Source organism: Trachemys scripta, chromosome 2 (assembly GCF_013100865.1).
Source record: "Trachemys scripta elegans isolate TJP31775 chromosome 2, CAS_Tse_1.0, whole genome shotgun sequence".
In the NCBI taxonomy this organism is placed as follows: Eukaryota; Metazoa; Chordata; order Testudines; family Emydidae; genus Trachemys; species Trachemys scripta.
In genome coordinates this window covers 17,308,942-17,333,746 of record NC_048299.1, presented here as the reverse complement: position 1 = coordinate 17,333,746, position 24,805 = coordinate 17,308,942, and the positions used below count along the sequence as shown (strand labels likewise).

At 42.8% G+C, this 24,805-nt stretch overlaps 1 protein-coding gene across 5 annotated transcripts in view; it reads right to left on the bottom strand.

Annotated features, from left to right (window-relative positions):
* Window positions 1-380: 380 nt before the first annotated feature.
* Window positions 381-24,805, bottom strand: part of DPP6 (dipeptidyl peptidase like 6) — a 784,761-nt gene continuing 760,336 nt past the window's right edge. For all 5 annotated transcript variants that reach the window (XM_034759984.1, XM_034759986.1, XM_034759987.1 and 2 more), the window contains 9 exons: window positions 17,849-17,947; window positions 15,320-15,389; window positions 11,719-11,913; window positions 9,800-9,854; window positions 7,003-7,108; window positions 6,280-6,338; window positions 4,189-4,261; window positions 4,000-4,073; window positions 381-2,645 (listed from right to left, as the gene is read on the bottom strand). In XM_034759984.1, coding sequence (XP_034615875.1) covers window positions 2,499-2,645; window positions 4,000-4,073; window positions 4,189-4,261; window positions 6,280-6,338; window positions 7,003-7,108; window positions 9,800-9,854; window positions 11,719-11,913; window positions 15,320-15,389; window positions 17,849-17,947 — 878 coding nt within the window. In that variant the 3' untranslated portion in view covers window positions 381-2,498. The remainder of the gene's footprint in view (window positions 2,646-3,999; window positions 4,074-4,188; window positions 4,262-6,279; window positions 6,339-7,002; window positions 7,109-9,799; window positions 9,855-11,718; window positions 11,914-15,319; window positions 15,390-17,848; window positions 17,948-24,805) is intronic.

Here is a 24,805-nt window from a genome sequence, read left to right as displayed (position 1 = left end):
ATTCAGTCGCAGGCAGGCAAGAAGTAGGGTGGCACCAAGGTGAATGGGGGTGGATGGTAGAAAGGACACTGATGATTCTCCTGTGAGAGAAAGAGAATATACATCAAAGGGCACAGTTGCCATAAAAGATGGTTGAATAACGGAGGCCCTCACATTAGGAGGTTCTTTTGGACTGAACACATTCTACAGGACTTCATGACTTCCTCAGAAACAGCAATCACTCCTTAGGGTGAGGTGCGCAGTAAGTGGCTTTCTGCAGTCACACTGAGATGCTATATATGGCATCTGTTCAGCTGGGGGTTGGGTTCCAACTCAGTTAGAAATCACACGCATGGTAACTATTATTTAAATACTTAACTAAAAATCCCAAAAGTAGCAAGCAGGGTGGTAAAATAATGTTTTATTTCATGGATGAACGAACACTACCATGCCACATCCTAAATGTCCTCCTACAAAAGATTGCGGACAGAGCAGATTCGATGTTTTTCTGATCCAGTTCATTTCAGACTTTTGAGCCCATTTCGTGTAGTAAGATCTGGACACACAGCATTCGTATTGTCTATTTGGCATACTGCCTAGTAAAGCAGGTTTATACCGTAGTTCCTGTTCGCAAAATGTCAATGCACTGTAAATTAAAGAAAAAAACCCCAAACCAAACTAGATTGTTTCTGTGATTTACCAATATAGTGTCCAGGATGATCTAATTACAACCAGCCGTCAAAGCTTAGAGATTAAAATAAAAAAAAAAAAACTTGACACATTAAGGAACACAATGGATACATCATCATTGCTGTCAGGATGTGAGTTTACCCACAGTACTGTGTAAAAATGTAGAAACCTGCGCTGACATTCAAGTTGTCAAAACAAGAAAAGAAATTACATTAATTGATATATTTCCAAGCTAGTACTTCTAAAGAGTCCTGATCAGCAAAGGAAGGTTATAGCATGCAGGCTCAACACAAGACTAATATTGGATTGGAGACCTGACAAATAACTGACTTACATTCCTTTATATACAACAAAATGAAATATACAATATTAATACTGGCTGTACATTTGGTCAGAATATCTTACAAGGAGCAACACTAGCCAAAATCTTTATGCTATGGTAACTGGAGGTGAAAGAATGATTTTTGAGATTTGAAAGATTTTCACATGGGTTTTTAAACGTTGTTTTCCACCCCTGCAAAGACCAGTATGATTTTAGATGCTCTGATTTTACAAACCTCCTGCAAACAGAAGACATAACTAAAAGTGGAATGTGATAATCATTGCCTTGGAATCCAAAATCAAAACTAAGCTGCAGACAGCCTATGAAATAAGTCTATCCACATTGATTTTCTTTTTTAATGCTTCAGAAGATGATCAGCAAAGTATCTGATGCAAACTCCCTCTACCAGAGTGTAGATCAGCAGTTCGCAATCTTTTCTGACCACTTATTCAAAGTAACAAATGTTTGCAATCCCCTTACATTTACTTTAGAAGAGTAAAAATTATATCAAAGCTTAGCCTAAATTCATAGATCCCAAGAGCAGAAGGGACCACCGTGATCATCAAGTCTGACCTCCTGTATAACACAAGCCATTAAACTGCCCCAAAATAATTTATTTATGTGTGTGCTTGGAGAGGTTAACAGAGAATAATTGAAGGATAAGCACATGCAGGGAGGGAGGGAACAAGATTTTCTTTGCTTTACATTGTAATAAAAATTTAACACCTTGCGCCCCCCCTTCCCTGATTGCCTTTTGTGACCGCCTCTAGGCCCAGCATGACCCAGCAACTGAAAAACACTGGTCTAGTTAATTCAATGCATGTTTTCTTCCACATCCATGACAAGTTGTGAAGCTGATAAGGTGAGCATGAGATCAAATGTAATGAGGAACAGGTAAAAACAATATCAAATAGTAATTAATTACATGAGGCTAATTAAACATTAGTGTAACTACAATGATACTTTGTATAATTAGAATCTGTATGCCCCATAGCAGTGATGAATCTTCTAAACATGGGGGAGAGCAGGCAAATATGTATGAATCAGTACCTTTAAAATAATTGTGCTATAATCTTTTCCATTTATTAAGTTTTATCTGACACAACAGGATGCTAACTATGGTAACCCTAATAGAGATGATGTATTTCATTGCTACTGCTTCATTTCTTGAATGCAAAAGGGCCATTTAACCTACTAGTCCTCAAGGTAGTTTCTTGGGGTGGTCCTTCAAGTCCAATTTCTTGAGAGCCTTTTACTCCAGAAGTCATTTTGTGGCAAATAAGACGGTGATGTCTGTGACGGATTCATGTCAGACAGCAGTTTCTGCTGAGTTTGTCATGCTTAATGTTCTTCCATTCAGGAAGGAGTTGCTGTCCGTAAAGCAGGCGAGCTGCTTTCAGTTTCGTTTGAATACATGCTAACAACATAACATTTCTTTCTCCAGGAAAATGATTCAGTTGCATATTATTATAAAGAATGGCCTTGTGCTTTGCACGAACCAAAAGGGTTAATCCTCCTCCTCATCCTCTTTCAGTGTGACTATCGGGAGTTTGTCCTGAACTTTGAAACAGTCCACAAAGAAATTGACGAGGGACTTGTACAAGTGTTGCTCGAGTGCTGCACTGTTAAAGTAATGGCTTTCATCGGGGTATATCTGCAAAGGAACCAAGGAGACCGTGAGTAGCTTTACGTTCAGATTAGAGATGGGCCCGAACTGCAGTCCCAGATCTGAACACCTAGGATCCATCCAGAGCTGACCTCTGCAGCTCAGGCCCATCTCTAGCTAATAAACATCAATACAAACACTGTCATATAGCACTTAGGGCTTGTCTTGCCCTGGCTAAACGAACAGACTGAATTTAAACCAATTGAGTTAAACTGGTGCCAACGTCTGTGTGGACATTCTTATTTCAATTTAAAAGTAGATTCTGATCAGGTTTAAGTTAGACCTAAATAGGCCTTAGCTACAGTACAAATGCTTTGCAGGTAATACCTATATCAGCAGAGCCCTCTAGTGTAGATGCATAGTTATGCTGACAGAAGGAGTTTTTCTGTCAGCATTGTACCACCAGCTCCCCGAAGGACATGAACTGGGAGTGTTGCCAGCATAACTATTCCGGTTGGAGGTGGTGGTGGTTTTTTCACATTCCTCACCGACATAGCTATGCTGACAGAACTTTGTAATGTGACCACACGGGGTATCCTCCAGTTGAACTAAATGAGTGTAGTCCTACGTAGACAAGGCCTTAGGATCTACTCCTTCCAATGTGAATTAAAATAGTTTCATTACTTAAAAAGTTGAATGCAAACTTGTTGAAAAAGGAATTTATTTTTTGTTAGAAGGAACGTTGATAACTCTCTAAAGGAAATGTCCTACATAATCTCAACTATGCTTTTAATTTAGGTCTAACAGGCAATTCGTTTACATGTTATATGAATGCCAGTTGATTATAACAGACTTCTAAAGCTGTAATTTTCAAAGGGGAATATGGAGTTGTGCTCCTAGTTCTCACTGAAAGTCAGCAGGAGTTGAATTCCAAATTCCTTTGAGAATCCCAGCCTAAGAACATATGCATTGAGCCAGGGGTGAAAGTAACTTAAAGGACTTACCGGTACACCGGAGTCCTGAGCGCCGGGGAAGCCAGTCCAGTCTGGCACGGCGTACCGGCTCTTGCCAGTACGCCGTACCGGACTGCAGCGGCTTACTTTCACCTCTGCATTGAGCTCTAACAACTGTGCAGTATTGGGCCAAATCTAAATAATGATATAATGTGTGTGTGTGTGTGTGTGTGTGTGTGTGAGAGAGAGAGAGAGAGAGAGAGAGAGAGAGAGAGAGAGAGAAACTATATAATATACATATAAGTTAAAATTACTGTTCTATTTGTATTTTTATATTGTATTGTATATACGGTGAGGGCTTTCTAACGCTTACTTCATACCATCTGTTTTCTGTTCAAAGTGCAAGTGACTGTTTAAGTATGAAAAATGGAAACACATATATACTGTACCTGCAAGCTGTAATTAGCCTTTGCCCTAATTAGGTGTGTAATAAGGTCTGCAGTATGCTGGAAATGGATTTTTTCTGTAAAATCAGATTAGTATCAATAAATGCATAAAAGTGGCAACTTTAATTAAGAAAAAAATCAAAGAGTCTCGAACTACACAATGTATCACACTAAAATAGTGAGTCCACTTACCATCAGCTGTGGCATGAATGATCAAAAACTTTTGATCTTTTAGTAATGAGACTCTGTGTGCTAATTTGGTGATCTGTGAAGATAGAAGTTGCAGGTAAGATTAAGCATCATGCCAGAAAGTAGTGATTTCTGTATACATAGCAAAGTAGCACTTAACTCTGTTTTATGTTTGATCACCAGAATAACAAGCTGATATCATTGCAACCTCTTCCTCTTGGCGGCTTGAATCATTACAGCAGCAGAATAGAGGAGGAATTATGCTGTCAATTTCTCTAACCTTTTCCTGCCCTTCATGACCAATCCTGCCCCAACAGTAGATGGTGGGTGTGATGGATGCATCCCTGCATTCACACCTTACACACTATTGTAATAATCTTTGTACAAAGTATGCCTTGTGAGGTACCATTTGAAAACTCATAAATTGCTTGTCAGCATTGTCATGGTTAAATATATATAGCAACATAAGTTATAAGATTCTGATATTATTAGCACATGTTCCCCATATCCCTACCCAGGCAGAAGTCAGGAAACAAATCTGTCCTAAACAAAGGAATGTGTGTTTGGTTTAATTTGCATTTAAGCAGTAAATGGAGTTATCAAGCAGACATGGGGGAGGGAGGAAACAAAAGGAAACCTGAATGTAAGCATACACAGGTGAAAAAAAACCAGCAGGGAACATCCTTCCACACAGACTCTTTGTCTCTTGGTTCTCATCTAGTTCCTGCATGCCGCTCCCTCCATTATAACATTGCCTCCGGGAGAATAATATGGCTTATAAAGTCTGCATCAGGCCTTGGGCCATGCAGTCTTTATAAATTCCACCTCACAGTTCCAGGGCTCAGGAAATGGCAGTCTTGTGCTCCTTGATTCCTAGAGAGTGCACGGCCCAGTTGTGGAGTTTAGGAAGCACGCGTTACATCAGTGTCTGGCACAGCAGGCCACACTTAGAACACTGCGATGTTCCGCAGATGCAGTCAATGGCATTTAACAGTTAAATGGTTCCCTCCCCAAGTTAGTCAAAAGTACCAATACTTACCCAAACCAACCTTCTGAAACATACAGCCAAGCTATTTTGCACTACATCCAAATGAGAACACTGATTGCTTTAGAACCCCTTTCATTTTGATTGATTTGCCTTCAACTTTCTAGAAAAAAAACATCTACCACGGCCTAGCTATGCTTGTGAAATTTCAGAGGGCCAGTGAATTCACTATATGGATCACCGACCCACAAGCCCTACCTCTTAAGGAGGAGCACAGGGGCTGTGGCTGATTTTTCTTTGCTGTGAAGTGGGCAATTATTTCAAACCCCAGTGGTGAATGCCTGTGCAAAATCCATTTCATTGGGCTGGGTGCAGGGTTAGCACCAATTTTTCAGCACTTTACAGACACAGCCCAGTGACCCTTTCCCTCCACTTAGCTAATCTTTTCTAGTTTCTTCAGAGTAGCTGAAGCATTCACACCCATTGAGCCTCCCTCGCACCCTGAACAATAACACCCTAACTAATGAGCTATCTGTATTTTAAACCCTGCTAGACTCAAGCCCAGAGTTCTGCTTACCAGCAACTCAAGCTTCAGAATTCTGAAATACCCATTCTGGGCATACGACCATCAGCAGCTCGTCCTTGGTGAAATGTTAAAGGGACTTTAAATGGACTGTATTTTAAAATGCAAGACCTAATGGGCTGAGCCCCAGAACAGAGCTCTAACCATAGCTTTGATACTGATTCATCCTGTGGCCATGGACAAGTCACTCAACCTCTCTGCCTCAGATTTCCCACCTGTAAAATGGAGCTTATAATACCTACCTACTTTAGAGGGGTAGCCTGAGGATTAATGAATGACAAGGCTATTAATTACTTTACCATTAAATTCAAGGAAACCAAAACAGCTAGTCAGTCTGTAAACTTAAAGCCAAAATAACTTTCAAACAAAGACCTTTTTACTACTCTCAGGCACTGGTTTTGGTATTTCCCTCCTCCCCCAAATTGTACATAAGAAGATAGGGTTAAAAAGTTAAAGAAAGGTTTACATTTTGTCATGAAAGTGTGCACACTGACTCAAAGCTCTGTTCTCAACTTCATGCAATTACCTCATATGCTCTGTTATCAATGCCATGTAGTCCCAAATACCTTTCAGAAAAGGCAGAAGCTTGAAAAGAAATTAAAAAAAACATATTGGTCAGTTTTTACTCCAGTGCAGTCCGTTCCAAAAATAAAAACCACATTTTCTGACTCAGCTTTCAATAAATGAGAAATGTTTTAGACTCTCTTGTTTTTGTTTTGTTTTAGAAACCTGGTCAGAACTAATGACTCTGTCTGTAATAACAATGACAGAGAAAACGTAATTTTAATAAAAGAATAGTCAAAACACACTTGTAATGCCAAACCTTTGCAACCTACAGCTACCACATGATCCACCGTGCTACATGGCCTTTTGCCATCAATGTATATAGAGAGGCATTACATTAGTCACAGGGGGGCTCTGCTATTGATTTCTGAATGCAACTGAAATATACTGGGAGTTACAAGTTATATAATTTCTGTTCTGCTAGATAATACTTAGTCCTGCAATGAGTGTAGGGGACTGGACTAGTTGACCTTTCAAGGTCCCTTCCGATTCTATGATTCTATCTATGCTATTATGGGTGAGCTTCTAAAATTACTGGGGTATGCAGTGGCAATGTGGATGGCTGCACAGATGCAGAAGCCAGGTTTTAAGAAACACAGAGAAGGGAGACCTAGTAAGGGGAGGGTGGGAATGTCACTGGTGGCTGGGAGCTGGCATTTTGTGGCCTCTGGAGAGTGGTGTTTACCGTATAATTTCAAGTCTGTCAATGGAGAAAGAGCAGCTCCGCACGTGAATACTTGATTCTCTTCACCAGCTGGGAGAATAAAAGCGCTCAGATAGCCCCCGTAATCCTAGAGTACAGACAGACACACTTGTCGGTGAGAATGCAAAAATGGCTCCCTGCCTAGAATGCTTATAATCTGGGGTATGTCTACACTGCAGTCAGAGGTGTGATTGCAGCATGTGTAGACATACTGAGCTCACTTTAATCTAGATAGCTCGCTAACACGGGCTGAAGCACGGGCTGTACAACCCCACCTGGTCCATGCTGCTGGAGCTGCACTGCTATTTTAGCTATCTAGATCAAAGCAAGCTTGAGTATGTCTACATGAGCTGCCGGCACATCTCTGACTGCAGTACAGACATTCCCTGAGACTTGGCTGTGGCTCCGTGCGGATTAGCTGTAAATTGAGCGCAACTAATACAAGGTAATGCCTTAGCCTGGGTGTTAAGCGTACACAAACTCCCCCCCTGCCATTAGATGACACAAAATCCCACCAGGCCAAGGTACAGCAGACCAGAGTGTTCATTAGATTAAAAACCATTCAACTCTGCTTCCCAATGTAACGGGCTGGTAGCTAATTTGAGACGCACTGGGGCACAGTCAGGTGCGTTCTGACAAACCTGCTAGCATTGTGTATGCCTAGGTGCATGCGGGGCAGTGGTGTTTTCAATACACAGTTTAATGAATGGGAAACAGGGTTCTAAACCAGTGCCACAGCCCCACAAAGAGTTACTAAACTAGCCAGTTCCTAAAGCCGGATTCTTGCAGGCCCTACACAGGAAAATCTTCCCTTTTACCTCAATGGGAGTTTTGCACACGTAAGCAGTGGAAGCCTCGGTCCTAACTATGGGCCTGATCCTGCAACCATTTATGCACTTAAAGAACTTTGGGCTAGATCCACTAAGGGATTTAGGCACCTATGTCCAAAATTTAATTTTCAAACCCTGCTCAGCTGCTGCCTAACCCTGCAGGTGCCTATGTCCCTAGGCCCCTAAGTTGCCACTGGTAAAGTCCCGTGGTACCTACATTTCTGCTGCTGGGCATGTGCACAGCTGCCTCAGTCCTGCTACCCAAGTATCATCCTCAAACTAGGTGTTCCCCCACCTATCTCGCCTATGGGCCTCATCCAGAACAGAGATGGTGGAGGAGGTGGTGCATCCTAACCACTGGACTGTGGGGTTTTCTGAAGAGGATCTCTCTCAATCCCTTCTATGGAAACTGTTCACTTGTATAAACAATTACATAGGCATTGGAAGAGGGACTGGAATTTGGGTCTCCCACGGCCCAGGGGGATGCCCTAACATCTGGACTGTACAGTCATTCTCACGCTTTCTGGCCTATGACTACTAAGTATTTCATACAAAGTGGAACAGCTTCAGCAGGAGCGACTGAATGAGACCCACTCCAGCATACCTCAAATCCCCACTGATTAGGGCACTCACCTAAGAGGCGGGAGCCCTAGATTCAAATCCTTGCTCCATGTCAGTCAGAGGAAGTGGGATTTGAACCTGGATCTCCCACATCCTGGGTGAGTATTCTAACCACTGGCTAAAGGTCATAAGCCGAGAGTATCCGCCTGCAGATGTGTACACAGGAGGGGACCCTCCCCCTTGTGTAAAGATATCAGACACCTCTGCAGTCTGATCTCTGTGCAGGACAAGGTGTGGAGGCTCATCAGACCAGGGTGAGAAGAGTGTATGGGAGGGAAAGATAACTCAGTCAGGATCTCTAAGGAAAGCAGGGGCCATGGGAGTCCCTGATAGTGCAGAGGTACAGGGGGGGTCCATACAGATGGCCAAGCCTTCTCTGGATCTTTGGGGAACTCCCAGGTTCAAGGGTGGGTCCCATAGCCTATGCCCCCTAGCTCCTGTTGGCAATTCTCATTTCCCCCAGAACCTCTTACTGTGTGCTCTTCCAAAGGAGAGGAATGATCTGGACCATGAGGACCACTTGTGTCTTCAAAATAACTGTATGTGTCTGTGTCCAGGATTGGGCCCTGTATTCGCGTCTTGCTCTGTTGCAGAGGCTGTAAAACTATAGCATCCTCTAAAAAACATCAGTCACTGATATTGAATTTGGTTACTGCAATGCCCAATGTGCCAGCAAAGATTCTGGATGTGTCTCATCTATCTGAAACAGAACATACAAATGGACTCACACTGCTTACACTTAGACCCTGAACCGGCAGTCCCTGCTTGGGGCAAAACTCCCATTTTGGGGGTGTAAGGTCTGAGTTTTCAAAGCTACAATGGTACATTCATTCTATATTGTCAACCTTAGTATGTTTTCCATCAGGTCTGAATGAACTGGTACCAAGCCAAGAACCCATCTCCTTTCCTCACCGCCTTCAGAAATAGTGCTAATAGCAAAACTGTTATTAGCACGTCAGTGGCTGCTATGAACTGGTAAGCAATCTCTGAGACAGGGATTCTATTATCCGTTCAGCACTATTCACCCACTGTACCTCTGTACTGATGGCAAGAATAATTTCTTCTAACAAGCCCCTTCTCATATCTGACAGCATTTTTTCCTCACAAATAATAGATGTTCTTCCTTTTCAAGATAATTTCAAAGGAAACATTGATAAATGGGCTGATAAAATGAAAGTTCTCATCTTTAGAATCTCTAAGCAAGAAGCAGCCTGTCTCCAAAAACAAAACCACCACCACAGGTACACTCAATAAATCAAGATTAAGTGCAAGTGCTTAAACACATCAGCAAACAATAACAGAGGGTAGGGATTACAGGAAAATTTTACCTTCCCAAACACAGCAACTCGCATTTTATCAATATAATGTTCTTTCAACATTATCCTAAAATATGAAACAGACAAGAAATAGTTAAGTTCAAGGAGGACTCTGTTAGATACATGGAATACATGATGGCATTGTGTGGCTTGAAGATTTTATCAGCATGACTTTAGGATGGCTGTATTACCCAAGCCACAAGCGAATTATATAGGCTAATCCAAACTCTCACTGATGGCTACTGCTTTCATGTAACTTTCTGTTTGATTTGTTCTTGCTCTTTTAACCCCTTGCCTGATATGGAACATTCCAGATACATCGTGCAGAACACACCTCCTGTGAGCCAAAATGTACCAGGTACACCCTAATTTCTGTTAATTTTGATTGGATCATGGAAGCACAACATTTTACCTGTTGAACCAATGGCAAAATTCTTACTTATACATGGTTTCGATGTCATTTTTAAGGTGTGATATACTTAGAACAGTAACTCTGCAAACAGTACAGGATCCCATATTTATTGTCTTGCAATGACTTCCGTATCAAAAATATCTTCACTTTACGAGACAGAAGATGGATTTTTCCCCCCACTGCTAGCACTGCAAAATTAATCCAGGCACGAAAAATCAAGCAGTATTCTTTCTGCCCCTTCCGTTATTTATCCCCAGTGGCACAGAATCTGAAATCAGAATGTTGTGATGGACAGGGAAGCTCAGAATCCAGCTAACTCTTCTGTATCTATAGCCGCTCTACAGTGCTAGCAGTAGGGAATTTTTCCCCCCCAGTAAAGTAAGTGGATAGGACTTGAATATAAGCAGGTGGAAGATATTTAAACATTGTTAAATGACGCTATTTAAATTAGCCAAAGTCTCTACCTGTGCAGCAAAAAAGTAATTATAAGCAAGTACATCACTGTAAGTTATTTGTAAGACTAAAAATGTAAGAAAAATTTTTTTGTTTGTTTTTCAGAAACATTCATAGTCATCTTTAATACAGTCCCCAAAATGTTAATTAAAATAATCTTTCCATCAGTCCTTAAACATCTTAATCCACCATTTTGATGCTAGATTATTAGCCTTAATAAAGGCTGTTTGTTTATTTATTATAACAAACATTAGCATCATCCATATACGTGCCCACTTCCTTAGAGACCAAGTATATACTTTTATCAACCGAACTAGCTTCATAATGGCATGGAACCACCATTCCTATATATTAGGCTATTGCTGTAGTCACATGGCATGCATTACTCTCATGCTTTTGCAACACCTCTGTGGAAGACCTCACGGGACTCCAGCAATTCCTTTTCTTAACAACTGAATGGGCCTTCAACCGAACCCAACCATTTTTTTAAAAAGATTCCTCCGCCTCTCCCTCCCCCAAATATTTTAAAGCAGACCCTTGAACTTTTAAAGGGTAAGCCCTTTAGCACCATTCCTATTAATGTTAACATCAGAAAACGTTTTTTGGCTTATATATGGAATCATTATTTAGCTGACATTTTACTCCCCATATTGAAATATACAAGAGTGTATTTGTACTTTCAATTTATCACGTTTCTTCAATTGTTTACACAGCAGTATTCAAATAGGAGGAGATGCATTGCTGAGTGGTACCTAGAGAGATAAAACGATTGACTTTTACAACATTGACAGTTCAGCTCTGGTTGCAGCACCTGGGCATGGCGATCAGATGAACAGGGCTCCCTCTCAGGGAGACCCTGATCCTAGAAGAGAACTATGTAAGCAGACTTTTCCCACCCCCTCCCTCACAGATCCCAGTTGACTTCAGTGAGGTCCCAGCGACACAGTTCTCTTTGCAGGATCAGGGCCTTAGAGTATTTTCTAGTGTCCAGATACAGCTGCGGAGCCTTTGAGAATACATTTCAATTATAAATGCAATTCATTTCAATAAGGACAGTGTCATTCACCGGACAGCTTCCAACTGATCTTTTTCCTCCATAAGGGCCAATCTTCTTTTAACTTCATGTAACAATTTAGTGCCTTGGAATCCACTGCCCCGGCCATCAAACTTCATCACAATTGCATTGTGGGAGCTGACCAGCACGCTTTCCCAATTCACTTCAAACTTTTCTGTTACACTCTGGCTACCAGGTGTTCCGTCACTGAAACAAAAACAGAGACAAACCAAATGCGTCTTATTCATGCTCAATGGAACAATGTCAAGGCTGCCCAACACTAGAGACCTTTCATGCCACATAATCTCTTTTAAAAAGGACAATACAGTCTCTCCTTCTAAAGGTGAATTTGCAAACCAGCTTGCACCAATGCTACATGCGTTATAAGGTGACATCGATTTTAACGGGAAAGCCATGATATCTGTCTTCATACAGCACTGTCGCAGGGAGGTCTGGTGTGTGGAATGGTTTTTGAGGCAGGCAAGGAAGCTGCAGGAAGGTTTTCCCAGCTATCTATCTAGATTCTTATTTGGCAACCATCACCATGATATTGGAGCATTTTGTGAAACTAGGAAGCAGTCACATAAATGGGCCAGATCCTCAACTTGGCCAAAGTGGCATAGCTTCACTGAAGTTAATGGAGTTATGCCATTACACACCACTTGAGGAGCTGGCCCCAATCTATATTTTCTTTCTTTCTCTCTCATCCCTCCAGTCTGTAGGGTCTGAACTCTTGTGGGGGTCCTGGCAGAGGTTAACTGGGAGGGCCTACCCTGGGAGCACTGCAGAAAATTTGGGGAGGAAAGACTCTTGTCACCCATCATAAATCTCCCCTCTCCTGCAGGAGTGTTGGATAGTGGCTACAGATGTGACTGTCAGTCACTTGATGTCACTATTGCTTAAAATAGATACAAGGGAAAGGCAAATTAAAAAACAAACTGGTGATAAAACAATTGACTTTAATAACAGTTCAGCTCTGGTTGCAATGGGTGGGCAGGGTGATCAGCCGAACAGGGCTCTCTTCAGGGAAATCCTGGTGCTGGAAGATCTGTTAGCAGATTTCTCCCACCCACCCCCCAAATCGGGTCCCACCAATGCAGTTCTCTTTGCAGGATCAAGGCCTTAGATTGCATGCTCTTTGGGGGCACTTAGTCCTAAATGATCACAAGAAACACACATGACCACACAAACACTGCAAACAACACTGAGCTGAGCTTCTCAAACTCTCCATACAAAGCAGAAATTACAATACACCCACAGAAATAGGGTGAGCAAGGGACAGGAGATTTTGTAGAGCTAGTTCTCAATGACTAGGGATACTGGCATTTCCACCTACTTCAGTTCCTTTTATGGGCTTCCAGAGACACAAGAAAACATCTCTCAATTTTTTAACATGCATATGACTTTAGTTCAGGGTTCGGCAACGTTCGGCACGCGGCTTGCCAGGGTAAGCACTCTAGCGGGCCGGGCCAGTTTATTTACCTGCTGACGCGGCAGGTTCGGCCGATCGCGGTCCCCACTCGCCGTGGTTTGCCGTCCTGGGCCAATGGGGGTGGCGGGAAGTCGCGGCCAGCACATCCCTCGGCCCGCGCTGGGACGGCAAACCGCAGCGAGTGGGGGCCGCTATCAGCTGAACCTGCCACGTCAGCAGGTAAATAAACTGGCCCGGCCCGCCAGGGTGCTTACCCTGGCGAGCCGTGTGCCGAACGGTGCCGACCCCTGCTTTAGTTATTTGCATTTGCTCCACAAAGGCCCAGGAGCATCCACTTTCAGAGGCAGCCTAATCAAGTGTCGTTAGCTTGATGAGTACCAATCTTCCTCAAGCACTTGTATAATGAAGTACGTTTTCGCTGAAGTAATTTTGTGATGTGGCAGCCTGTTTATTGCAGTGTTTTTGTCCCTCATTGAAAAAAGCTGCAGGATGGTGTTTTGGAATTCATTTGCAATGCATCTTTGCCTCCTTCATTCCTATATCAGACTCCTTTCTCTCAGCAAAGTGCATCCCGGCTTGAAATCAATGGGAGTTAGGTGCCTGAAAATCTTTGAGGATCTGGGCCTAAATGACTCAGTGGACTAGCTGTAAAGACAGTTCAATTGTTGGGCTAGACGGCATTGATAGTTTTGTGCTGCTATGAGGAAGGCACCATTTGGACAGAGATGGCTGGTTATTCACCGCTATTTCTAGGACCACAGGGCAGAGTCACTATAGGTTCAAGCTTTTGCAGAGGCTATAATAGCCATTAGAAAGTAAACATGTCACTATTCCCCAACAGGGGCTGCCACAGTTTAACAGGAAGACAACACATCCCCGAATGTAGTATTCTAATGTGCGTGGGCTCACCCAGTCCTGCTAAGAGATCCCCTGATATTACACTATTGAAGTGCCATGGGAGGGAGGGGTTGCAGTGGATTCACGTTAAATAGAAATGATCCCTCATAATAGTTGCAGTATTGAGAAAAGCTGATTTCACAACTCTCTGCTGGGTTTAAAGTGAATTTTCATTAAGGCCTTGTCCATTTTTGCCCAATGCAATTTACAGTGTTTGTAGCCAGGTTTGAGAGAGATAATAACCAATTTGGAAGAGTGGAGTGTAGACAGCACTGTTATTTGTGGTGGAGAGATGACGCAAATTGTTCAGTGAAAAATCTATTTGAAGATCTTTAAGGAAGTTCCATATTCCTGTAGCAGTCTGGAAACTCTGTAGCTTGTCCCCTGAGCTTCACCCAAAAGGGAGCAGGATGTGAATTTTAAAAAAAATTGCTGATTTTTTTTTGGTTTGAGCAGTTCTTTCATAGGCAGCCCTCCTTTTTAAGACATCTCCTTTATCATCCTGAAATAGCATGATCCCAATGGCTTTGGGTCTGCTATCACTCTGGCTTTAACTACGAAGGTCTTTAAGTCTACCAGCAAGTCGGACCCCACGGCAGCAAGTCTCAGAGCCTAGGTCTAGACTCGGGCTCACGCTATGCACTAAAAATAGCTACAGATGGAGCCTGAATGTCTTCCCAGCTATTTTTAGGGCTGTAGCAAAGTCCATAGACCTGGGCTCTGAGACTTGCGGCCGTGAAATCCTACTTGCTTTGTAGATGTACCGTCAGTCTAAGGGCTTGTCTACACTGGTACTTCACGGCGCTGCAACATTCTTGCTCATGGGTGTGAACCCCCCCCGCGATTGCAGCAAGTTTCAGCACTGTAAAATGCCAGTGTAGACAGTGCTGGTAACTACGCCCCTCTAGGAGGTGGTTTTTTTAGAGTGACTACACAAGCCACGCTGCCAATGTAAACTAGCCCTAAAGAAGTTGGCATAGTGTGAAGGGAGTATTGTGTGTGGTTGGTACCAACATTGCACTTGGCTAGGTGTAAGAGATCTCTTAAAAATGCAGTATGTTCTCCCTTAAGTCAATGGCAATAGGCAGAGTGTGTATAATTAAGCACGTGTGTAATTCTTTACAGAACAGGAGCCATAGATTGTAAGTTCTTCAGTGCATGGATCGTCTTTTATCCTCCGTTTGTATAGAACCTAGCCCACTGTGGTGCCGATCTTGGTTGCTTTTAGGTGCTTACAAGTAAAAATAAGAATTACAGATTACAAATAAAAATAAGAAAACTTACACAACCAGTAGCAAAGGATAGTGTATGGTGTCCGCAAAGGTGGCTGGTTTTAAGATTTGCATTGGCAATTCTAGGCAAAAGTAACAAACAACAACAAGGATTTAATATGGGAATGTTGAGATAATTATCACAGATTTTGACAATGTTGTGGCCACTTATCAACAGAAATAAAACAGCATTTCCTAAATGCTCTGGTAAATAAAACCCTAAAAACACAGATGTAATCAAGGATAAGATCCAGACCGTAATAGCTGAGGTGACAAGAAACCTAAACCTAGAGTGAGCTATTTAGTCATGCATCACTTACACAACAGGCAATTAACATCTGGCAATAGCTATTATTTTCCCTTTAGGCAGCTGGATGAGTGACACTGCCAAGAATCAATATTTTGGGGAGGCAGAGAAAGGGAGGGTAACAATAGCTTAAGACAACAGGAATGTAAGGTACAATTGCCAATTAAAACATGGCTGATGGTATGACAGGCAGAATTTTTCTGCTTTAGGGGCTTCAAGACAGTTAGGGGATGGACTTGCCTCTTAATCCTAAATTCCAGGGGCCTGATTTTGATCTCACTTCCTCTGGTATAATACAAATCAGGAGTAACTCCAAATTGACAGAGTTACACTGGTATAAAATCTGTTTATGTGACATCTGAGTTAGGCCCCAGTTGTGCTATGGTAACCCCCAAAACTTCATTTAAGTACTCTGATATGCTCTTCTTGACCACCAACTGGTATATGAAAGTGCTCCCACACAAATGCTTTCTGCATTAATGAGGAGACAGCATTTGTTTTTAAAATATTACCTATAATCCAGATTACCAAAGGCATGGCAATTAAATCAGTATTAGCAGGATTTTCAATACAATTAATATACAGATTAACCACTAGCTTTAAGTGGTTTGTTTTGCAATCATTTTCTGATGCTCAGTCTAATTACTTATTCCATCTGAATGCTAATGGACTGCAAATTGGATCAATGGCCCAGGGACAGTCAGAGAGACCGCCATTTGACTTTAAATATACATAAAACATGGCACACACTGCTCCACTTACTGGGACGCCTTTAGGGCAGACCTTGGATACATGGTGAAGGCACATGAAAAAATATAGCCAGCTTGTATTTATTACACACAAAAAACAGGCTAGTTAAGATCAGCAGAAGATACTTTCACCAACAACTGCAGTTAATAATGTTAGCAACAGTTCTTGAGTTATTTATAGTAAATTCAAAATATAATTATGAAATGGCTCCTGTGGCCTGGATAGAGTTGGCTCTTAATGATAGGCTGTCACTGATGTTCTAGCTTTGCCCATAATGTTCAGGAAATGCACAGTTCTGTTTTCCTTATTTCTATGCATCAATTTCTCTTCATAATATCAATGTTCGAGGCAGAGCATTTTAGGTAATTACTGCTGTGTTCAAATAGCTTTTGGCCTCATGTTTTATAACATCACTCACTGGTCCAGATTACGCAGTAACACAGTATCTCTCTTCCTTTCTGTGTAAGTGTCATTCTATGTCGTATCTGAACAGATGTTTTCTATTACAGTACTCTGCATTTGAAGGAAATCTCTGCTATGACCAATCCCATCATAGAGAAAATGTCAAGGAACATGTTTTCAGCCCTGTTTCCTTAACTGCTTCCAAATTGTCAAGTATAGCCACACAAATGCCATGCAGAAATTAGGATCTGTAGGAGCCATTACATATTTTGGGATTTCAAATGTAGAGTTTCCATGTAACAAAACAGACATTCTTAAAAATATTGCAGGGGCAGCTAGGGAGGCTGGTTGAAAATTTCTGAACTATTTGGTCCTAGCTTTGTCTAGATTACGTTTGTTTGTATCTCTGTCCCCATCCCCTTCCTTTCGTCTCTCCTCTTTTGCACACAGCTGTGGAGAGAATATTTAATTAAGGAGTAGCACAAAAAAGAACTAGCTGCATTTTTAAACTGCTCCAAGTTTCATTCTTCCCTGCTGCAAATAAGATCTTCCTTTGATTTTGTCTTTCCTTTTCTTGTACAGCTGTTTTTTCCAACCTCTATCAAATGACGTGGGTTTCATGAAAAATTTTAAATCACTGAGACTAAAAATCTCTTACATGCATGTATCCTGATTGGTGATTACTGCTTGATTCACTGCAGTTTACTGCTCTGTACTGAGAGACTGCCACAGTTGTAGCTAGTAAGCACATATAATATTCCATTTCAAACCTATTTTAACTAATAAACCAGTCATGTTACAGCAAACACGCCCTGTAATGGACAGGTGATCCACATCATGTCATCTCCTAGTGTCAATTACTTTTTTATATAGAAGCTAATTTTTATCCTTTTCTCTTTCTGTCTCCTCCATCCTCATCAACTCCTGTCTCCAGAATAACTTCCTTCTATGTCGCATTTCCCAGCTAAGTGCTTCCCAAACTGGACGATGTCACTGAGAGCCACAATAATTTTTCCTCCTGCCTATCCAGTCAAGATGATTATTTCACAACCATAATAGCATAAGGCGAAGAGAGATACTTACTGTAATCATCTATCTTGATTTCCATGTACTCCACTTTAGGCATTTGCCTATCTTTTACAGTCAGCTGCACATTTTCATTTACCTCCAGCTCAAAGATTTCTGAAAGAATAAGGACAAAAACCATACAAACCCTTTGGAGTTATTCATGGACAACTTAACGTTTTACCCAGGCCCCTAATATTTTTAAAACAAATATTTTCCTTCTAGACACACTGTCCCCTCTAAAGTCTATGATGAGAGAGGCACAGCTAAAATGTAGTAGTTACCTTGCAATGTTTCTGAAATATGCTCCAGATTCAAAGAATTATTATGGGCTCTATTATCCCAGAGGGGGAAAAAACACCTTTGCCCCAGATCAAGAGGTGGTATCAACTGGCATCCACTGAAATCAATAGAACTAAGTGGATTTACACCAGCTGAGGATCTAGCCTTCTAAGTCTACATGCTGTAACAGTGTTTTCGCCTCAGACAAAGCAGCAGAAGATTAAAGTGGAATCGATGCATTTTAAGAGCTCACTCTGCAGTTCAAATGGAATGGGAGAAGAGGATTTTTTTGGCGCAGATGTATATTCGTTGAGATTTTCACTCTGGGGGAAGATATTCTGGTCGAGAGTTCTCCAGGCATGTGGAATCAATATGAAACAATTAAGAGTCAATGAAAGCTCTAAACAGAGCATCATTCATCATCTACCACACAGCTCTGCAAACGGCAGTAGAGTTGGTTCACATTCTAAACATCTCCCTTGGACCAGCACTATGCTCTGTATCAGACAGACAGATAGCCATGCACAGAGACGACACAGACAGACAGAGCTTGTGTTATGGAGGGATCTAGTGGTTAAGGCCTAAGCCCTACATTTTCAAGTGTTCCACCAAACTTGAGTGTCCCAGTTTCTGGATGCCCAACTCAACTTGAGAGTTGAGCCCATGTGGCTCCGACTTTGACTGGATTCATGGAGTGGCCCTATGTTTTAGGGAGATCATGCCGTTGCCTAAGGTGACATCTTCCTCTTGGCTGTTCCACTGCCCCCTGCTGAGCTGTTCCCTTGTCCTGATCAGCTGGTCTCCAGGTGGCACTCCCTTCCCTTCTGCCCAGGCTGTACCCGAACGCTGAGCTGTTTCCTGCTGAGAAGCAACCTCTCTCCTGCTCTGGAGACAAACGCTCTAGCCCTCATGGGGTGGTTCATCTCCAGCTGGCCCCTCCCTTCCAAGCAGGAGGCCAGCAGCTGAGTGACTTCTCTCCAAAACAGCTTAACAATGAACCTGGAGCTGCTGCTTGGCTGAAGAGCTCTGAGGGTTCTCAGCAGCAATATGTGCTACATGGAGAGGAGGCCAGGAGACACATCCCAACATGGAGCAACTGTATCTGATCATGCATGGCTTTGCTGCAGGCCAGGTTCCATTCTTAGCCTTTCTGGCAAGACTTGTTCTCTTCCCTCTCGACAGAAAAGGCCTAATTCATTCCCTTTAGCAAGTGAAGGCTGGGCAGGCCTTGCCCTACTTCAAGCCCTTTAGCATCTAACAACTCAATAGAGTCAGGCCATTGGAAACGAAGTGCCACAGCAACTCCCTGGAGCTCAAGGCTGTTGGAGATTGTGTCTCCAGTTCCTTCCTCAGCCAAATCCTGATCATGTTGGACAACACAACCACGATGGCCAACCTGAATCAAGGCAGGACTAGAATGTTCCATTCCAGGGAGAATCCAATGTCCTCTTCCTCTGGGGTCTTTCAAAGCCCTGTATGTACCAGCTCTCTGAATCTTCCAATGGACTGGCTGGGCCAGAAACGACTCTGTCAGAGGAGTGGTCCCTGCACCAGCAGGCCTTCAACCAAATACTCACCTGCCCCCAGCCTCCTTCTATCAATCTCTTCAAGTCCAGCTGTAACTCCCAGGTTCCCGGATTCTGCATCACATGCCTGGACCCTAATATCTTGGCACAGGGTAACTTTTCTGTGTCATGGGTGCAGGGAGCCAGTTGATACCTTCCCTCCTTTCCTTGATATAGTGGGTTCTGACAAGGGTCAGTATCTTTTGATTCTCGTAGCCAGAGTCTGGCTGAGGCAGGAGTGATTCATGAACCTCATCTGTGTGTACTGAGGGCTCAGCTTCAACATACAAGGACCCATCCCTCTTGAAATCTGGACCCCAAAAAACACTTCATCTTCTTTAAACTGAGTGTCTGACCCAGAATTATTTTTCCCTATGAAATTATAATAAATATGGTCTATTTGATCTAGAAGACACTGAGTAAAATATAATGTGGAACCTCCCAACACCAATTACCCATTTTATTGACTATAACTGCACTTTAATGACACTTATGCTTATGGATACTACTCCCTTAGGCCCTCCTGAAAATATAATACCGTAGGTAGTTCATAATCATGTTCTGAATCACATTTAGTCATGCCCATCTCCAGTGAATAGAAAAGCAGGCACAGCACAAAAACATGCCGTTACCAGTTAATACATTTCACAGCTCTTTCAGCAAGTGGCTCTAATGGTTCAATGGCTATTCAACGTGTTTCTGAAAAGCCTGGATCATCTCTATTGAATTCATAACTCCCACAAAAGCTTCAAAGCAACAGACTATTAAGTTTAGTTAAATATTAGGATTCCCATTTAATTATGGCCCACACAACTAGCTTTATCAGCAGAACGAGGTCTGACACACAGGGGAGTTCAGTAAACCCATTTTATTTGTTCATATAATTGCATCCAGAGAAAGGCAGGAACAGAGTGAAGGAAATAAGAAAAGATTGGCACATCTCCTAAAGGACTTTCTTTTCTGCTTTAGGACTACAGGGAACCCTCGTCTGTGAAGTACAAATGGTCAGTGCTTAATTAAATGTAAGCACTCTATAATATTTGGCATGACTCATTGTTATCAGATTATTGCAGAATACTGAGACAAACTCCCTTTATAGAGTAATGGCCTCAAATTAATGAGTAAATTCAACTGTCATAATTGTCTCCTTTATTTAGAAGCAACAAAATGCTGGAAAATGAGGAAGCAGGGGAAATGCTAATCAAATGTAGAAATCATGCATTCTAGCAAACAGGATGAGTTTTGTGCGTGCCTCTCTCTAATTACCTATGCAATAAATACTATACATCTCTAACTTTCAATATACAGCAACATTCTCAGTATGTTTTATGCCACTTCTGTCAAGTATTTTATTTGCTTTTTACATTCCATGATAGCTCTCACGCTATACACATAACAGTCATTTATGATCCTGTTTTCAATATCATGAGATAATGGCATAAGGTATATGCCATTATATGCAATCGGTCACATCTATAGCCATGGGGAAATCAAAATATCTACATAAAAAGAAAACGGAGAGAAAAAAACATCCAAAAAAAGACTCATGAATGTCCAAAAATTAAATCACTCTATGCAAAAGTCCAAAATCAGGCCCAAATCTTGACTGCTTTAGTCATGCTCTTAGCCTCATTGACATTGATAGAAACATAAAATAAGCAGATACAGAGCAGGCCATTTTCTCTGTTATTTAAAATGTAAAATAAAGAAGCTTATTCCAGAAGATCCCCCTCTCCTAGCATTGGTCCACCCCTTACCCCTTCTGTAAGAAACAAAATGAAAAACTGGCCTAGGCTTAACAGTGACCAAACAATACTGTACGAGTTGCATAAAAACTATACGCGAGGCATGAGGGTGAGATCAGGAATACTATTACTCATTAAGACGAGCTCACATAGCCTCCTTGTAATTGCAGTTCCCAGAGTTATGAAGCAATTCCTGACTTGTGGAAATGTTTCTGACAGCCTAATGCTGTAGCCTCCTAGGACTGGGTAACCTGCAGAAACCCAGAGATTGCCTTGGCTGAAGTTTGGCTTTTTCTATGGCCGTGCTGCTCCTCCCAGTTGCTTCAGATTTGCACCAGTGTAACTCCACTGACTGTAGTGGGACAACTCCTGACTTAAACTGGTGCAAAGGGGGAGTCAGGCCAAAGCCTCCATCGGGGACAAAATGGGTGGATGTATCATTATAGCTGTAGAGAACACAGAGAGGCTGAGATGCTGGTAGATACTTATACAGTGTGTTAAGGTTAAAGAAACAGCATGTCTGCAATATGTTCTCAATATTATTAACCTGAAATGTAAAGAGGTATTTTCTGAGCCTCTTTGACTGTTTTAGCATCTAGTATCTATCAATAAGTATCAGTTGGTATTTATGCGTTGCAAAAGCTGCATTTTCCCCAGGGCCCAGCTCCACACATTGGGAATTCCTTCTGTACTTGGATCTGTCCTGCCTCCATGGCACTGTTTCCATCTGCTCTGCCCTGGATCCCAGAGAGGGAGTTCCACAGTCCTGGGGATAGTTACACCATTCTCCCACGCCCACTGCGGAAACAGCAAACAAATGCAGGCCCAGGCCGGAATAACTTTTCTACGCAGCTCGGTCCATATTGACAATCCCCCTTTAAAGGTGGTTTCATGGTAGCCATGCTGGGAAACATCCTTAGGGGTGGTTTCCAGAAAGGATCCTTTGAAAGTTCCAGGGTATCCAACCAAGCTAGACGGGGTGGCGCTGTGCTTCCAGTGGAGATCAGCCCAGATCTTGGGGGATCTGCGGGGTAAGGCAGAACCCTTCTGTCCATTCTATGTGGGACAAACCCTCCCTATCAGGCACAATGATCTGGGGAAACCTCTTTTCCCCCCCTCAGGTGCTTCTTGCAGGAAGGGGTGATCTGCTCCTGGTTAGCTCCTGCTTCTTGTGTCCGTACTATTCCTCCAGGAATGCGTCAGTGAGAAGTGCACCACCTAGCTCTTACCAAGCGCTTTTCATCCAGAATTTCAATACATTTTACAAAGGAGGTCAGTATCACTAGCCCAACCTTCCATATGAGGAAACTGAGGCATAGGGAGGTGAAGGGACTTGCCCCAGGTCCGCCAGCAGGCCAGCGGCAGAGCTGGGAATAGAACCCAGGTGTTCTGAATCCCAGCCCCATGCTCTGTTTTTGCCAAGGCTCTCAGAGATGGGAGGCATGTTGTGTGTCATGCACGTAACTACTCCGATGGATGCTGCTGATTTCTGTGCCTGTCTGTTTCTGTCTGAATTTCATCATAAAGAAAACTTTGAATTTTAAACAGTTCATTGGAGATGGGGAAGGGAAATAAATTATGGTTAAATGTACGTCACAGGTGGATTGGGCCCTTCGAGAGAGAACTGGTCCAGCCCCCCTGTGCCTCTTTAACAGCCTCTCAATGGGGTCTGACAGAGGGCTCTACACAGAGCCAGAGGAGAGCAGGAAACAGGAAGAGGAAACTGTAGCAGAAAGTGAGAACGGCTCCTGCAGGGAAGATCCTGAGACAAGGGGAGCTGCTCCAACTAGGAAGGGCTGGGAGTGGCCTGCTAAAGCAGGGAAGTCCCTGAGACACCAGGCAAGTTTCCAGGCAGGAAGACCTGGGCTCAGGTTCTTTGCAGGGAGGGCCATGAGACAGCAGGGGAGTTTTGAGACAGTACCCCAGAAAGGAGGAGCTGTGCCCAGTTTAAGGTGGGGGGGGGAGAGAAGGCTTTTTGTGTTGTTTTTAGCTTTTTGCCAATAAAACCAGGCCCAAAGGAGGGGTATTATTGAACAGAGAGAAGTCTGAATTATTTGAGGAAGCAAGAGGGGAAACGGAAGCAGGCCAGGTGGTGGCACTCAGAAGGCATCGGACCCTGTTACAGTGTACAATATATCTTCCTTGGCAATCTCCCAAATGAAGCACACTATTCTACTCAGTGCTTATGGCTTAACAACAAAAGTTACAATATACATCAAATTGGACATTTTCCACTCTGATTCACCCTCTTATATTTCCGTTTAACCATACGACAGGCAAACCTTGATTTTATTTGTGTTTTTCCCCCAAACACCCATCTGAATCTAAACTACATGCCTTCTCTAGCCATAACTTTACCCAGTCACAACTGCATTCTTACAAGAAGAGATTTTAAATCATTCAGATACACATCTGTGGCTGTGTCCTGCCAGCTCTGCTTATGTACAAGACTGTTCTGGTGGGGTGTGGGGAGAAGTAGTTGAATGGCACATCGTCAGCAAAGCGCATTGAGAGAGCAGGAAGCATGAAATCATCCACACAACGTTTAAACAGCAGATGGGAGCCTTGTGTTTTTCTTTACACATCATGATACTGTATCAGGCCTGATCCTGTTTTCAATGGGAGATTTACCTGAGCAAAGACTACGGGATCAGGTCCATAAAGACAATGTTAGGATGTGTCTACACTTTGAGCTGCAGGAGAAATTTCCAGCTCAAGGAGACATACCCACACTAGCTCTGATCAAGCTAGTGCACTAAAAACAGAGTGTAGCCACAGCAGAGGGAATGGTGGGAGGGGTTAGCTACCTCAAGTACGCTAGCCCCTCCCACTGCTTGCATCACCCTGGCTACACTAGCTTGAGCAGAGCGAGCGCAGGTTTGCCTCCTCGAGCTGGGCATCACACCCCCAGCTCAAAGTGTAGACATACCCGAAGATTGCTCACATCTAGGCTTGTTATTTGATAACAAAACCCTTGGCTTCACGGTTTCTTCCATGCTACTCTCTATGCTTGGAACAACTGCCCACTTCTGTCCCACTGAACATCTCCCCATCTTTCCAAATCATTTCTTTTGTGACTCTGGCTGTTGGATTTCTGCATTCACTCTGCCCCTGCACTCCTTGGGCCTGACCCACTCTCTTCCCACGGACAGATTCAGCTCCCACAGCCTTCAGTGGGAAATGGGGGTACTCAGCTTCATGCAGCAGCTGTATTTGGGGGCCAGGTTCACTGGTACACTCTGGGTGCTGGGAGCTGCTCTGGTGTTGCACCCTGTAAATAATGTTACTCCAGATTCATATTGGCGTAAATGATGGTAGAATCTAGCCCACTCTCACTACTACACGCCTCTGAGGCAGGCAAGTATTACTATCTCCCCTTCACA